Raw genomic sequence first — 17,657 nt, 5'->3', positions numbered from 1 at the left:
CCCCTCATTTGCATTCTTAAAACCAAGGAGACCCCCTAAATCTCAACAGAGTTGGAGATTCTCTACTTTCCTACACTTAATATGGCTCTGTGCAATATTTTTTCAGTCTTATATTGATTTAAAGCGTCTTGGTTAAAATAACTAAAACAAGTTTAGAAGAAATTACTGAGTTAAAAACGTCATTTTTCTTCCCACCAAATAGGATAAATTACACCAAGATGTGTGCTGAGCCAGACTAATTTGTCAGGCTAAGTTCCTTGGGCATACAAGTGATCCAGGATGCTCGTCTGCCCCAGCATCTGGATGGGTGGGCATTCAGCATTCATTAGATGCTTACTGAGCAGCAAAGCACTGGCCCTTATGAGGAATTCAAACCTTAGCAAGATAGGGTCTCTGCCTAAGAGAGAGAGCTTCTGGGCGAGTCTCTGTGTTAATAGGGGGGAAGGTAGATGGGAACACAGTACCCCAGCACTGAGCAAAATGGCTTTAGACAGGAAAAGGTTATTTTCAAGTGAGGAACTAAAAACCAAACCAAAAACCCTCATAGAGGAAATGGCACTTGAACTAGGCCCAGAAAGATGGATAAACTTCAGTATATGAATCCAAGCAGGGGAACCAGTAGTGCCAGGGTGAGAAGGCACAAGTCGTGGACTGTCGAGGAGTGCAGAATGTAGGCATCCACATAGAAAGTAGTGGAAGATTAGACGAGACAAGTCACTTGGCCCCAGATTGTGCAGTGTCTTGATCAGACTCAAGTTTAGCTTTGTTTTTGTGCACGAAGAAACTTGTGGAAGCTTCCCATACAGCAGTGATCTAATTGACGGGGTGCTTCAGAGCAATTACGCTAGCCAGGAGTGCTTAGAGTAGATTGGAAATAGAAAGCAGCTTCAGCTTGTTACTGCATTGGCTCATGATACAAGAAGGCCCTTCTCTGTCAATAGGAATGACAAGGGGACAGCTTTGAGAAACGTTGTGGAGTGACACTTAGCAATACCCCACCCCTGCAGAATGAGAGAGAAGAGATGACTAGCACAGGTGTGGCACAGTTAACCAAGACAGGCAACTGGGTAGAGAAGCTAGTTTGTGGGGAAAGGTGATGTGTGGCTGTGATTAATCAGATCATCTCTTTCCCAGAGTCAACCCTTGGAGGTGCTGCTGCTTCAAATTATGCAAATTCCACTTGGGGCCCGGGAGCCTCCTCCAACAACGGCGCCTCCCCCAACCCAATTCACATCCGGGACAAGGTGATTGTAGACGGGTCTGACATGGAAGAGTGGCCTTGTATTGCCAGCAAAGACACTGAGTCTTCTTCCGAAAACACCACCGATAACAACAGTGCCTCGAACCCTGGCTCTGAGAAGAGCACTCTGCCAGGAAGCACCACTAGTAACAAAGGAAAAGGGAGCCAGTGCCAGTCTGCAAGTTCTGGGAACGAATGTAATCTTGGGGTCTGGAAATCTGACCCTAAGACTAAATCTGTTCAATCTTCCAACTCTACTACAGAGGGCAACAATGGACTAGGAAATTGGAGGAATGTGAGTGGTCAGGATAGAGTCGGACCTGGCTCTGGCTTCAGCAACTTTAACCCAAATAGCAACCCATCTGCCTGGCCAGCGCTGGTCCAAGAAGGAAATTCTAGGAAAGGGGCATTGGAAACGGATACGAGTAATTCCAGTGCACAGGTTAGCACAGTAGGTCAGGCATCCAGGGAACAGCAGTCAAAGATGGAAAATGCGGGTGTTAATTTTGTTGTCTCTGGCAGAGAACAGGCTCAAATTCATAACACTGATGGACCAAAAAATGGAAACACTAACTCCTTGAACTTAAGTTCACCAAACCCCATGGAAAATAAGGGAATGCCCTTTGGAATGGGCTTGGGGAACGCCTCCAGGAGCACTGATGCCCCTTCACAAAGCACTGGAGATCGAAAGACTGGGAGTGTTGGATCTTGGGGTGCAGCTAGGGGGCCTTCTGGAACTGACACAGCCTCTGGACAAAGCAATTCTGGAAACAATGGGAACAATGGAAAGGATAGAGAGGACTCCTGGAAAGGAGCTTCTGTTCAGAAATCATCTGGGTCAAAAAATGACTCTTGGGACAACAATAACAGGTCTACGGGTGGGTCCTGGAACTTTGGCCCTCAGGACTCTAATGACAACAAATGGGGTGAAGGGAACAAAATGACATCTGGGGTCTCTCAGGGAGAATGGAAACAGCCGACTGGGTCTGATGAGTTGAAAATTGGAGAATGGAGTGGTCCAAACCAACCAAATTCTAGCACTGGAGCATGGGACAATCAAAAGGGCCACCCCCTCCCTGAAAACCAAGGCAATGCCCAGGCTCCCTGTTGGGGAAGATCTTCCAGCTCCACAGGAAGTGAAGTTGGAGGTCAAAGCACTGGAAGCAACCACAAAGCAGGAAGTAGTGACAGTCATAATTCTGGCCGTCGGTCATACCGGCCCACACATCCTGATTGTCAGGCTGTCTTACAGACTCTTTTGAGCCGAACTGATTTGGACCCCAGGGTGCTCTCAAACACTGGCTGGGGCCAAACTCAAATTAAGCAGGACACAGTGTGGGATATTGAAGAGGTGCCAAGGCCTGAGGGGAAGTCTGACAAAGGAACTGAGGGGTGGGAGAGCGCTGCCACACAGACCAAGAACTCAGGGGGCTGGGGAGACGCACCCAGCCAAAGCAATCAAATGAAGTCTGGATGGGGGGAGCTCTCAGCCTCTACAGAGTGGAAAGACCCCAAGAACACAGGAGGCTGGAATGACTACAAGAACAACAACTCTTCCAACTGGGGAGGTGGACGACCGGATGAAAAGACATCTTCCTCTTGGAACGAGAACTCCAGCAAGGATCAGGGGTGGGGAGGGGGGCGCCAGCCCAATCAAGGATGGACTTCTGGGAAGAATGGTTGGGGAGAGGAAGTTGATCAAGCGAAAAACAGCAGTTGGGAAAGTTCTGCAAGTAAACCTGTGTCTGGGTGGGGTGAAGGAGGGCAGAATGAAATTGGAACTTGGGGGAACAGTGGGAATGCAAGCCTAGCTTCCAAAGGCGGGTGGGAGGATTGCAAAAGGTCTCCAGCATGGACTGAGACTGGCAGGCAGCCCGGTTCCTGGAATAAACAGCACCAACAGCAGCAGCAGCCACAGCAGCCGCCACCACCACAACCAGAGGCTTCCGGTTCATGGGGAGGCCCACCCCCACCACCTCCCGGCAATGGACGACCTTCCAGTTCCAACTGGAGCAGCGGGCCACAGCCAGTAACCCCTAAGGATGAGGAACCCAGTGGTTGGGAAGAGCCATCCCCACAGTCAATTAGTCGGAAAATGGACATCGATGATGGCACTTCAGCATGGGGAGACCCTAACAGTTATAACTACAAGAATGTGAATCTGTGGGATAAGAATTCCCAAGGGGGCCCAGCACCTCGAGAACCAAACCTGCCTACCCCGATGACCAGTAAATCAGCATCAGGTAGGCAGTGGCTGCTTCTTGCGGGTTCAATAAGGAAAAGTCCTAAACCGGGGCGTTGGTATTTATTCATTTATTCTGCATTTATTCAAGTTGGTTTTGTTCTGGAAATCTTTCTACATTAACCCTACTCTACTGTTAACAGACGCTCTCTTTTTATAAAATGATAGTGATAACAGATGCTGGTGGTACATTTTAATGTTCTTTCTTGGCAAAAGGAAAAAGATGGCCATCCCTGTGTTAGTCTTCCAAAGGGTTTTTTTTTTTTTTTTTTTTTTTTTTTTTTTTGGTAATTGTATTGGTCTTGCAGAATCCAAAAAATGTATCTTGCTAAACAAACTATGCTCCAGATTTTAAAAATGAAGAATTAAAATAGCAGCAGAAATAGACCTGATTTCCATTCAGTTTCTACCCGTGGACATATCCTCTGTGTTTCTCCTTCCCCAGCGAAGGGAAGTATTTTGTGTTGTTCTGGAAGGGGCCGTTGGAATGCTGTAGCACAGCAGGATCTGGAAGGTTTCAGTCACTTCCCAGATGACTTCTAAAGATCACCTCTGGAGGTGGAATACTTCACATAAGAAGTTGCTCTCTCATGATATTCAGTTTCCCAGAATTAAACTTTCTTCTTCCTCTGTTTGGATAGAAACCATGGCCATACCTGGTAAATTAAAAGTAGTGCTAGTAATGCCATCTTTGGCATTGTCAACTTGAATGTCCCCATAAAGCATGTAATTCAACAAATTAAGGGGATGCACTCTTCAGGTGGGGTTTTTGTTTTTGTTTTTCTAGGTAGAATTAATACTTGGTTTTCCACTCCTCGGGTAAGCATAGTGTTCAGTGAATGTATTTATGGCCACTTAGAAAATGATTGCTTTTAACTCGTTCTCTTTTTCCCCTCTCAAATATTGAAAAGAATGAAGCAGGAAATAAAGATCGCTTATTAATTCCCTGTCCAGCATAAGACCTGCTAACATGAAAAAAATTTATTATCCATATAGTAAAAAACCTTAACTATATAGAAAAGCGAAATGTAGTAAATAAAAGAATCTTAGCCCCCAGGGTCTCTTCCCACAGGTAATGTCTTAAGAGTTTTGTGTCTCATTCAGAAATTTTGTTCATACCTGTAGCAAAATATATCTATCCTTTACAGCTTTTACACAGAAGGGATTGTACTGTATACACTGTTCTTCACCTTGCTTTTTTCATCATACTTTAAAACTTTCCATGTTAGCACATACATTTTTGTCTTTTATTTGCTTCGTGTACAGTGTTTATTTCATGGGTGACAAAATTGGCCTAACCAGTCCCTCTTTGATAGATACTTAGGTTGCTTCCAGATGGTTTCCAGCAGCGATCCAGTGAGCATTGTTGTACCTGTAGGTTTATGTACTTTACAAGTGTATCTATCGTATAATTTCCCGGCAGAGGAAGTACTGGGCCAGAAGTTAAAGTGACAATGCCTGTTGCCTCCATGAGGGTGCAAGCCATTCCTATTTCTGCCGGCTGAACCCAGGAGTGCCTGTTTCTCCCACTGTTGCCGCCCCTCCCCCGCCCTGGCTACCTGGCTCCCTGGATATTAGGATGTTTCCTTTAACAGATCCTTCTTAGAGACCCATTTTCTTTCTTTGCAGTCTGGAGCAAAAGCACACCACCTGCTCCAGATAATGGTACTTCAGCTTGGGGTGAGCCAAACGAAAGCAGTCCTGGGTGGGGTGAAATGGATGACACGGGAGCATCGACCACAGGCTGGGGGAACACACCCTCCAACGCTCCAAATGCCATGAAACCTAGTAAGTGTACAGCCTTATTTGTGAGGGAGTCTCCGTTGATCTGGAGGCCAAACATGTTGGTGAGGAGTGGGCTGATGTTTAAACTGTCGTTTCAATGAGATTGAGGACCGTGGACCTTTAATAAACCATCAGTCACAAATGACCGTGACTTAGCTTTGCGTATGTTAACATGTTTACAGTCTAGAAGACGTAAGTTGATTTTGTTGATTTTAAGTTAGGTTTAGTATCTGGCCAGATTTGAAATGTTGCCGTGGTGCTTTTTTTGCCAGTAACGTAAATATTGCTCACCATCTCTGTTTTGCATCTCTGCCCCTTTGTTAGTATAATTTGAAAAAGACTTTTCCTGGCTTTTACTGTGGATCACAGCCTCTGCCGCTCAGTGACTTTATCCTTCTGTTTCTTCCTTGTCCCTTTGTCTCTCTTCTCATACTTCCACCCACATAGAACATTTAAGGTTTCTTGAATCCAACAAAGATTTCTTCATTTGAGTTTTTTATACGAAGCATGTCACACTTATTCATAATCATTGAAAGTCTAAGCTATCCTTGATCCAGCTGGCAATGTATAGGCACAGTAATTTGTAAAACTTTGTAAACCGATGCTATGGAATGTTGAAAAATTCAATTTCAAGTGCCCATTTTCACTTGTTTGTCGTTTTCTTTAAAAGTATTCCAACATCTCTTTTCTGCCATATTGCAGACTTAAGGTATTATCTTTTGACTTAAAAGTGTGGTCATACTGAGTGCTCAAAATTTGAACTAGAATAACAAATTCTGTTGTCCGTTCTATCATATGATATGTATGACTCTTAATAGTGCCACATGAAGAAATATAATTTTAGCTATTTTCTAGAAATTGATTCTTGTGTCTGTAATTTGCATTTTAAAAATTACAAATCTCCTTCACTTCAAAGAAATAGAAATAGCTTTATAAAGATGATGATTTCATCATGATTTTCACTGTAAAATTGGTTGTATCATCATGGAAAATACCACGCTATAAACTTGAAATAGATCCAAAATGGGTGTTGGAAGACATGAACCAGACCCTCGGCACAAGGAAATGCTTGAGCAGTACTGTCAGGATTTCTCCGTGTCTTTCCCAACCTTAGAATCATACTTCTTCCATCACAAAACCTTCTCAGTTTAAAAATGTCTTCTCTTCAGGATCGTCTGTAGTTAAAGCTATAATTGTACCTACCCTTTGTCTAGGTAATATGAATGTGGAAGGGGCTAGATTGTTTGCCTTGGCAGAGAGATGGATTAGATACAGTGACAAACACCTCAAATGCTGCACTCGTAAGGACTGTTCATTGTGGTTATTACCATATATAGCTATAGCATACGATTGATCTATTCTTTTCCTAAAGATTCCAAATCTATGCAAGACGGCTGGGGGGAGAGTGACGGTCCAGTGACGGGAACTCGCCATCCCAGCTGGGAAGAGGAGGATGATGGAGGAGTCTGGAACACCGCCGGCTCTCAGGGAAGTGCTTCCTCCCACAACTCAGCAAGCTGGGGACAAGGAGGAAAGAAGCAAATGAAGGTAAGCCCACTTTAGAAATGCTTGAGCTTGTTTCTTCATTCTTAGAAGGCAGAACTGAGAATTTTCTAACGGAGGAATCCCTGAGGTCCTAAGTAAGGGGGAAAATATTTTCTTAAGAGCAAATAATTACTTCCTCTTTATTCCTCATCTTCCTTCCCCATGACCTTGAAACCTCAAACTACAGAGCTGTTGCTGTGAACAAAGTGGAATTTTTCAAAGAGGAGATTTTTTTCACTTTTAGTTTCCATATGATGATAACTCTTTGGAAGCTTTCAAGGCATACCTTATAAATGTTTTATGCTTTTGCATTCTAAAGCCAAGGAAGTCTTTAGGGTAAGTCCCCATGATATATAGAAGAGAAACCAAAGAAAGATAGTTTCTCCAGTGGCGATCAGCATGACTGGTTTTTATCCGATTCGGGAAATTCCAAAACCCAGAACCATCCAACAAAGTGAAGTGCCGGTGCGTGACCCTGCTGTATCAGCCGGCTGATATTATCTATATCCTATGCCTGGTCGTGTTCTAAAGTTGTCGCTTTCCGGAGCACTTGAGTGGTTCAGTTGGCTAAGCATCCGACTCTTGATTTCAGCTCAAATCTTGATCTCGGAGTCATAGGTTCAAGTCCCACATTGGGCTAAACGCTGCCATGGAGCCTACTTAACTAAAAAAAGTGGGGGGAATAAAGTTGTCACTTTCCTTGTCTTAGAGCAACTCGGTTTCTACTTTGATTTGCATAATTTGATGAGAACTTTGGTTTCAATCTAGAACAAGTCTTTGAACCTGAACCACTCTCTCAGCAGAGGCGTTCTTTCCCTTCTGCAGGTAAATTGATGGACATAAGGAATGGGCAGTCATATATTTAATTTCAACATGGGAGCCTTGCTGCCCCGTGAAACATTTCACTGAACATTGTCCTGGTTTCAGACACCAAGTACCCTCCTGGAAGGTCTTTGGTTGGCTCAGGGGGCTGGCTGTGCCTTCATCCCCTTTACTGCAGGATGCAATTTTGTTCTGAATAGGGTAGCTCAGTAGCCGAGAACACAGATAGTTCCTGTTGGAGGCATCCTGGATAAGCAGCCAGTCACAGTTTCCCTCCTAAGGACTTCTGTTCACTCACCCAAGTCACAGAAGGAATTATTCAGATAAACTGGTCAGCATCTTTGTACTCTCATATTGTCTGGCTTGCTGTGGCTTTGTTTTTGTCATTTACGAATTCCCAATGAGTCGGATTAAAAAGACAGTCGAGGGAGACTGCTGATTGACCCGAAGGGAGCAAGGGAAAGGTGCTGGCCCACTGGGTGGCCCTGAGACGTAATTGATCCGGCTCAGTGGGAATTCAGTGTTTCTGCCCCGTGATTGACAATTCTGACCTTTTGTATCCAAGAGCCTTTTTTTTTTTTTTAACTGTGATCGAAGGCAGATAACATAAGATTTACCATTTTAGCCATTTTTAGGTACACAGAGAGTTCATTAGTGTTGAGTGCATTCACACTATTGTGCAACCGTCACCACATCTCACCACAAAACTCTTTTCATCCGCAATACCGAAACTGTTTGCGTTAAACAAAAACTACCAGTTAGTTCTCCCTTCCCTAAGCGAGGGCTTTCTTGACCTTAAAACCTGTAACTGAACTGAAATAAACTTACTCACTTTCAAGAATAATAAAACGATATAACAAATGTCATCAAAACGCAGAGTTTTTATCGGTAGATTGTGCAAGTGCACAAAGCCCCATCACCCCGTGTGCCCCCCCCCCCAAGTCCTCATCACAGTTCCACCTGCCTCCTCCGTAGAAGTAAAGGGGGAGCTGATGCTGGGTGTCCTGTTTAAGGAAGAAACTAGGTCCCTTGAGAAACAAAAACTCAGGGGCACCTGGGTGGCTCGGTCGGTTAGGTGTCTGCCTTCACTCAGGTCATGATCTCAGGGTCATGGGATCGAGTCCCACATCAGGCTCCCTGCTCAGCGGGGAGTCTGCTTCTCCCTTTCCCTCTGCCCCTCCCCTCTGCTCGAGCTCATGCTCGCTCTATCTCAAATAATTAAGTTAAAAAAAAACAAAAACAAAAACTCAGCATCTGCCTTACTTTACAGTAAGATCAGTGAGGTCTTCCGCTAGGCCTCTTTCCCACTGGGGACCCCGGTCGTTTATACTGTTAAACAAGCAGATGAAGGGTACGTGGATGAGTCTTCATTGTTTCCACACAAAAACTAATGACCAGCTTAAATAGCCCATTTTAATAGGTTAGTGCCTATTTATTTTCCAAATAACAGGCACTAGCATCGAACTCTTTCTTCGACTACAAACTGGGTTACAAGGAGATAGTAAAGGGGAAAGTACTAGGATGCAAACATTGTGTTTTAGAAGATCTGATATTGACCTTCTTCTATTTGTAAGGTAAAAACACCAGCAGACCTGGGTGCCTGGGTGGCTCAGTCAGTTAAGCATCTGCCTTCAGCTCAGGTCATGATCCCAGGGTCCTGGGATCTAGTCCCCCATCAGGCTCCCTGAGTAGTGTGGAGTCTGCTTCTCCCTCTCCCTCTGCCATTCCCCCTGGGGGGGGAGTGGGGGAAGCCGACTATATTTTTTCCAGTTAATTCTAATTCAGTGTGACAAAAGAAAAAGGAAACCACAGAACTAAAGCTTATTAATCTTTCATCCTAATAGATTAAATATCAAAATAATCATAGTTAAAAGAGGGAAATTTGGGCTCAAAAAGGTAAACTGTTGGTTCTGCATTTTCAGTCAGTACTTAAATGCAACTCAGATATGAAGTGAGATAAAATAATTTGGTTCTGAGGTTACATATTTCATTTCTGTAGTGCTCACTGAAAGGAGGAAACAATGATTCATGGATGAATCCTCTTGCCAAACAGTTTTCAAATATGGGATTGCTGGTAAGTTTCGTTTTCTTATATGTGTAACACAGCCCAGCTTTTACTTTTAGTACAGATGTTAAAACCGCTGCCACATAGAGTACAATATTACAGAGTTAGAAACTGGTTAAACAGTGTTTCTGATTTAAGCAATATTTGTCTTCTTTTATTCTTAGTGAGCTACTCCAATATTTAATGGTTATGGCTTTTGAGTTTGTAGTCCTTGTAACCTTTTCCTTAGGTGGCTAGAGGAAGAAAGAGCCAAGCCTTAAAACTTGTATAATTTTCCCTGGCTACTACTGTACCAGTTTTAATATTACAGTTTTTAAAACGGCAGCAACAGCAAAATAACTAGAGAAAGTATTTGTAATTAATTATATAGGAAATTCTTGGAGGACGTCTTTTTTTTTTTTTCCTTTCCCTTATCTCTTGGGAGCATCATGGGGACACCCCGTCCCTGGTTGCCAAAAGACAAATAGCTTGACTTGGCTGCACATTTCCAGATTGATGACTTGACGAGTCACGAGAAGAAGTTGTCATCATTTGGCTGACACTCGTGGAATTTGATCCTGAGCCGACTGGAGCTTGAGGACAGGGTTTTATTTCTCTAAGTGGCTGTTTAGCTATTGCTGTGTCCATAGAATTACTAAAGCTAATTCTGTGTGAAAATTGAATTTGGGAGTATAGACACCAATGGCAATCAAATTAGACGTATCCCGAATGATCTTGTCTTCATCCCTGCGTAAGGTTCACATCAAAGGATCTTGTATGGTGCCCATCAGATGCCACAGCTCTCATGTAAATAATGCGATTTTTTTTTTCTCTGATCCAGACATTGAATTCAAAGCTTTAATCCTCCCTCTCTGTTGCTTCTTTTTCAGAGTCAAACTGAAGATAATCCAGGCAGCAAAATGGATTTGTCTGTAGGTGTGTATCACTCCACAAATAAGAATGGAATGTATTGTTGTTAATGATGCCGCGTTGGATCCCTGCTCAGTTTGAGTTGGGGCGGGTGCTATTCAGCAGACGTGAAGGACTGTCCTACACACTAGGTGGGGGTTGAAAACTCAAACGGCTGCAGGATCCAGGAAAGTCCTTTAAATGAATGGTGTGTGCCAGGTATGAGAAAGTGGGAGTTGGAGGCCACTGGTTACTCTGGGGGCGTATGTACCCATTTACAGGATCTAGGACTCAGCTTTGTCAGAGCTTTCAGTTTACAAGCAAGGCCAGAAATACATCCATGGACAACCCAATACTTAAATACTGGAAGCTAATTCAGATTTTAAGAACTGCGGTGTGTGGAGGTGCCTGGGTGGCCCAGTGGGTTAAGGCTCTGCCTGTGGCTCAGGTCATGATCTCAGGGTCCTGGGATCAGGCCCCACATTCGGCTCCTTCCTCAGTGGGAAGCCTGCTTCCCCCCCCCCCCCGCCACCGCCTGCCTCTCTGCCTATTTGTGATCTCTTTCTCTGTCAAATAAATAAATAAAATCTTAAAAAAAAAAAAAAAAGAATTGCGGTGTGTGGCCGAACAAAGTATCCTGTGGCCCTGCCAGCCTCTGCTCTCAGCTTGTTAGTCCCGTCTGCCCTGGCATGTTGCATTATTGACGAGCTCGCCTGCTGCAAGTGGGCCAGATGCGGCATCTGCCCTTCATCTGTGGGGTCGTCCCCATGACTCTGTTGCTCACCTTGAGGAACTAAAAAGAATCAAACCAGGAAGACAGTCCTGGGTCATAAGGGAGATAGTCTTTGATCTATGATATTTTTTAAAATCTAAGAATAACAAAAAAGCATGCTTCCAGGAGCACTGATCATGTCCGTATATGATAGCAAATTTCCAGAGCGGCGAAGAAAATGAGGAATAACCATGGTACTTAATGTGTTCAACTCTGATTTCTAAATTCTAGAGTAACAGCTGTGCCTCTTAGGCCTTTTTATTCCCAATAACTGTTTCACAGCCCCACCCATTTATCTAGCAGATGCTAAAAGGGCAGGAGACAAATTTTCTCCCCCAGGACAATTGAATCTATGAGCAAGTGATATTCATCAAACATGTCAATAACTGGTGGGAATATTTTTTTAGTCAGGTTTTTACCGGGACGTGTCTGAGTCTCTCTCTCAATCCTCCATTGAAAACAAGCTACAACTGATACGGGTTTTTTAAAAAGGAACAAAAGGACTCACTTGCGCTCGAGGGAGGGTTCCCCAGCAGCCTGAACCAGTGAGATCCCTTGTGGGCTACACCCAGCACCTAAGGGACAAGAGTGGGGCTGGTAACTCCTTGTCGTGAGGGAGATTTTGGTTCTTGAAATTTTCACTTCTTCTGTGCTCTTTTTCAGGGAGCCTTCCAGATAAAAAATTTGACGTGGACAAGCGAGCGATGAATCTCGGGGATTTTAATGATATCATGAGGAAGGATCGATCTGGGTTCCGTCCACCTAATTCCAAAGACATGGGAACCACAGATAGTGGGCCTTATTTCGAGAAGGTGAGTCAAATCCTTTGTTTCAGACAGTAATTCATGTGAACCACTTGGGTTCCCATTTGTTCTTTTGATAATCAGTTCCAGGAGGAAGCATAGAATTACTGAATTAATGAGCAAAACGCAAACATCACCTGCATTTAAGTGGTGACATAAAAACAGTCGATGTCAACAGGTGATTAGGCAGAAGCTAGAACCATCTGTCTTTAGTATGTGAAGAAGGTCTAAGTCTTTAGAAATTTTATGAAGTTTGGAAGGGGTGGGGGGATGGATGGTCTGACTTTTTACAGTACGGGAAATGCACACTCAAAACATGTAGAAGAAATTTGAGAGACAAATTTATTCTGAATTCTTTTCTCTGCTGCTGTACAATGAGAAATTAAATTTGGGATCTTGTGCAAACAATCCGTATCTCCTAAGGCCTTGCCTTCCAGCCTCAGAACTTTCTCTTTTGTTATGTCTAAGAGAGTTCCTTTGTTCTTTCTCCATGTCCCTAGTGACCTGTTTTTAGTTACAATGGTATACTGTCCAAATTCTCAACTACCTTATTTAAAGAAGTCATTTATACCTATTTATTTTGATTTTTATCATTCCTAATGGAGGAAGTAACTCCTTGATTGACAGTACTGATTTGCCATGGCCCTGGCTCTGCAGAAAGCAATGAAAACCAGAAGTTTTACGCTGATGCTGCTGTTCAGGCAGCAACAGATTCACAGGAAGATTACTCTGGCTTCTCTTTCAGCAGCCACGTAGAGTAATCAGTAGTAGAAGCATAAAAATAAAGTATCTGGCAGTTTTTATCCTAGTGCAATGGACAGAATGTGTTACTGATTTAGAGGATAAGAAAAAAAAAATCCGTATCAGAGATGATAGATGGTGTCTTTTGGGCCAAGTATAATGACTCTTATCAAATCCAAATTCCATCCTCGTTTATTGCTAATACACTCTAACTCTGTTTGTTCCTAGTGTTTCTCTCTTGTCCCTTCTTGCATTCTGTTGCTTCACTAACCAACACTCATTGTGATTGGCTAACTCCTACTACTTTTCAGCTGACTTTGCCTTTCTCCAATCAAGATGGGTGCCTTGGGGATGAGGCTCCCTGCTCTCCCTTCTCCCCTTCTCCCAGCTACAAGCTGTCTCCCTCTGGTTCCACACTACCCAACGTCAGCCTTGGAGCAATCGGCACAGGGCTCAACCCCCAAAACTTCGCTGCTAGACAAGTAAGGAGGCCTCTCAAATTTACAACTGCTTGGCTGTGGCCTCGCCTTGGCCCTGGTCTGCAGTTCATTGCATCATTTGTCTGTCTTGGGAAATTTGTTGATTACTGAATGCACAGAATGATACTAAGTATAGGCTTTAGATCTCTTAGCCCGCAGAACCCATCTCTCCTCATACTTTCTCAACATGGATTTTATTTAAATCTGTTTCTTTTGTCTTCTCATTTTTGGTCCTAAGTTCACATTTAAGAAGTTAAGTGAGTTCCAAGTTAAGCTAAGTTCCTAAGAACTAGTTTAGGAAAATGTTAAAGAGGCTATGTAGGTATCTTATGTTATCTAACTTAGCAACAAATTTGCAATTCTTAACCTTGGATTGAATGGCAAGTGATTTTTTTTTTTTTAAGATTTTATTTATTTATTTATTTGACAGACAGAGATCACAAGTAGGCAGAGAGGCAGGCAGAGAGAGAGGAGGAAGCAGGCTCCCTGCCGAGCCGAGAGCCCGATGCGGGGCCCGATCCCAGGACCCCGGGATCATGACCCGAGCCGAAGGCAGAGGCCCCAACCCACTGAGCCACCCAGGTGCCCCGGCAAGTGATATTTTTGAAGTCCTTTCACGTTAGTAAAACTTCTCCTTAGAAAATAGCAGCAAAACTAGTAAGAGTAAATACTGGAATGTTACAACATCTTAAATTCTAGTGTCTTTAAGGGTAAAATACGATAATTAGCCCGAGAGAGGTAATTTGATAGGAGAGAATGAAGTTTTGGGAAGACTGGACATTGCTCAGACATATTGGCCTATTTGCTAGGGGCGGGCCTCAGCCCTCCTGAGGGGGCGGAGGGGAGACAAGCACCAAGAGTGAGACTGGCAGGGTAGGCCCCTGGGGCCCCCTCCCCTCCGTGGGCCTGACACAGTGCCACAGGCCTCTGTCACCCCACAGCAGCTCGAGGGTAGTTCTCAGGGAGAAAACCAGGAATTGGGAGACAATTCTGTGACAGTGACTCCAGTGATGATATTTTCCTAGCCACGGTTCTGTGACCACTTACTGTCACAGTGACTCTCACCTCAGGATGTCATGGAAGGACATTTAATTTTTAATTGTATCCATTCTGTTTCCACATACTGACTTTCACATACAAGTGAAAGGATATTATAGAACACCTCTTACACCGTAGTCCTCAGTTGCACACAGGTCTTTCATACACTTTAATTATTGCTGTTAGCACATTTTAAAAATGGATCATATGATATCCTCGTGTTCAGTTGGTTATTTCTGGTTTGGGAGTTATGGGTAATTTCTTGTTTTCTTTTTTTATATTTCTAGTGTTTTTCTTAATGCTTCCACAGAGGACATAGACATATTTTGCTTATATAAACAAACAAGAAATAATTATATCGGTGGTTTGGGGCAGCTCTCTTTTTGGAGTGAAGTATAGAAAATATAAAATAGTCCGAAACTCTTGATTAATGATGATTACAAACATGCCTACAGGATTGTGCATTTATCAAGAGCCATTAGTATATAATTTTTATTTTATTTTATTATCATTTTTTACGATTTTATTTATTTAACAGAGAGGGAGGGGGGGATTACAAGTAGGCAGAGAGGCACGCAGGGAGGGTGGGGGTAAGCAGGCTCCCTGCAGAGCAGAGAGCCCGATGTGGGGCTCAATCCTAGGACCCTGAGAGCATGACCTGAGCTGAAGGCAGAGGCCCAACCCACTGAGCCACCCAGGCGCCCCTGTAATTTTTAATATAATAGACCAGCCAAAGTAGCTGGTACTGGGCTTGAAGAAAAGGTCATTCCTCTTTGGGTTTTTTTTTTAATCCTAAAAATGGAATGCTGCAAAGTCCATTGTGAATCCGGTGGGTACGTGTGTCGTGGTTCTTTTATGCCATTTTCATTCAGCCTTAATATAGTTCATAATTCATAATTAAAAATTAAAATGGAAGATTTTTATTTTCAAATCACAGATTACCATCAGCTTGGTAACTTGGTTTATAATTTATGTGCCTTTCTATGTTAAACACTACAGCTGAGGCAGCGATCACCATTAAATACTAGGACTCAGGTCAGCATAAAAGCCTTGTATTCAGCAGGGAAGCTCTAGAAATAACCAGATAAGCTGCCGTGAACATACATATAAGCATTGGATGACCATTTTCCTAATTTCTAAATACAGTCTTAAAAAACTATATGATTGCCACTAGCCATGTTATCCCAAGCCAAGAAAACAAGCGGCAGTGCCAAGGATCCATATTTAAACAGAAAGAAGGTATTTCGGATAGACCGCTATTAACTCATCTGTACTGTTACTGTATCAGACGTATCACAAGGCTTGATATGGCTTTAGAGACACTTGATAAAGCAAACTTAAAACCTCTGGGCGGTGGGCAGGGGGTGGCACCTGTTCACTGGGAATGCGCAAATAAGGCCTGATTTTACAAAAACGAAAAAAGGCAAATTCCTTCTAATATTTCTTACCAAAAGAGGGGTTGGAATGTAAAGCAGTTTTGGACTTTTTAAAACATGGATTCTGACAAGGACTGCAGCTACCAGAAATCCCACCATCTGAGGACCCAACCATGAATAATTCACATCTGATAACAAGGTCATTACTTTTATAGTAAAGTGTGAGAATTTTCTCAGTGAAACAGATGTTTCCCATGTTCTTGAGAATGATCAGTAGGTAAGCTACCAGCTACCACGATCTTAGAAAAATTAGAGCCAAACCATGTCACCTTAGAGTGACAGTTTGATTAGTAAAGCAGGGGAAGTGGCGACATTACAGCTTGTAAAATTAAAGGTCTTTTCATGTTTAAACAGTCTTTGGGGAGATTGGAAATTCATGATGGATCTCTGATTTTCTTTTGTGAGATATACACAGATTTTGATTGCCTTTTCTACTTTATGTTCATAGCCATTTTTATTTTCAGTGCTTTTAAGTTCATTAATTTCCTGGTAGCAGTCCCTTAATCTATCTTGAATCATTAAGCCATTGAAATATCTTTAGTGTTCTAGAACTTAGTGGTGCTGTTACAAAATTCCTCCTTAAAATTACCTTAATCCCCACTGTGCCAAGGAGAAGACGGTGACTTCAGTTCAGAATACACATCCTTGTATTAGCAGGGGAAGGGCTGTCTTCACCAGAGATACTCCGTGGGATGTTGTCAAGTATATGGAATTGGTGGGTCATGACATTTGCATCCTATAGACTAGCCCTTTATTGATTTCTGGGAGTACAGAGAGGGAAGTTTTAAGCTGGTGGTGGACAGACAGAATGGAAAATTAATGTGACCTGCTCATGGGGTCCATCAAAGAGTGTTTAATGTGTTTTCAGAACATAGAGGTGGGCTTAGTTAATAGAATGTGAAACAAGGAAGAAGGTTCGGGGAAGACTTCCCTTGTGAGGATGACCTCTGAGCTGGGCCTCAAAGAGGCCAAGTGAAGATGGTGTAGAAGCTTTCCTCAGACAGAGGGAACAGTGTCAAGTTCTTCGCTGAAGGGCTTTTTCTCGCTTGAAACAAGTCAGAAGGGCCATCTTATAACCCAGTTTTGTGTAGCTCTTTGATTGGAATAGTATAGAAGTACTCCAGTGAGTTGATGCTCCAGGAATCAGGGAATTAAGCTTATTTTTAACCAGACTAATGTTCATACATTGGAATGAGAGGTTACAGGTGAGTAACGGTTTTTTTGGTGTCCCAGTAATGGTTTTTCACCTTTTCCCTTTTCTGCCTTTTTTTTTTCTTTTTCTCTTTCTTTTTTTTAAAAACTTCACTCTTGATTTAGATTTTCTCATCTAGCAAAGAAGGGATCAAGCAGACCCAAGACAGGGAAGGGTGTTCAGATCTCAAGTTGGGTTCTCATGGGGCTGGACTACAATTTGGTGGCACTGATCCTATGATTGAGCTAGTCAATTCAGAGACATTAATGTCCTAGTGTTGTTTTAAAGTTGATACTATTCAGATGGCTGCATTGTACTCAGGTGCCTTTTCAAGATGGAGCTCAGATTATTGGACTTGAAAATAAATTTGGTAAACTCAGTCTTAAAAAAAAAGAAAGAAAAAGAGAGCAGTTGAAATAAACACTATATTGCCTATACCTTTCAATTACAAAAAAAATTTGTGCATTTTTTTTTTAACATTTGACCAAATTTAACCCTTCTGGTTGTAGAGTGCATCCGAGTGCAGGGGTGGTGGTGCTGTGTGCATGATTTGATTTGAATAATTTCCCCAAACATTCCAAGACCAGGACATTTTTAGTTAGAAAATTC

At 42.9% G+C, this 17,657-nt stretch overlaps 1 protein-coding gene across 8 annotated transcripts in view; it reads left to right on the top strand.

Moving 5' to 3' along the window:
- Positions 1-17,657, top strand: part of TNRC6B (trinucleotide repeat containing adaptor 6B) — a 57,267-nt gene that overhangs the window by 8,394 nt on the left and 31,216 nt on the right. For 4 of the 8 annotated variants that reach the window (XM_032882947.1, XM_032882946.1, XM_032882944.1 and 1 more), the window contains exons 3-10: positions 1,135-3,483; positions 5,112-5,270; positions 6,640-6,815; positions 7,581-7,637; positions 9,634-9,708; positions 10,569-10,614; positions 12,023-12,171; positions 13,215-13,385. In XM_032882947.1, coding sequence (XP_032738838.1) covers positions 1,135-3,483; positions 5,112-5,270; positions 6,640-6,815; positions 7,581-7,637; positions 9,634-9,708; positions 10,569-10,614; positions 12,023-12,171; positions 13,215-13,385 — 3,182 coding nt within the window. The remainder of the gene's footprint in view (positions 1-1,134; positions 3,484-5,111; positions 5,271-6,639; positions 6,816-7,580; positions 7,638-9,633; positions 9,709-10,568; positions 10,615-12,022; positions 12,172-13,214; positions 13,386-17,657) is intronic. The other 4 variants (XM_032882945.1, XM_032882943.1, XM_032882941.1 and 1 more) reach the window with 4 other exon arrangements.

Source organism: Lontra canadensis, unplaced genomic scaffold (assembly GCF_010015895.1).
Source record: "Lontra canadensis isolate GAN:19392208 unplaced genomic scaffold, GSC_riverotter_1.0 scaffold84, whole genome shotgun sequence".
Taxonomy (NCBI): domain Eukaryota; kingdom Metazoa; phylum Chordata; class Mammalia; order Carnivora; family Mustelidae; genus Lontra; species Lontra canadensis.
Note: the sequence above shows the minus strand (reverse complement) of the source record. Positions and strands in the feature narration are given on the sequence as shown.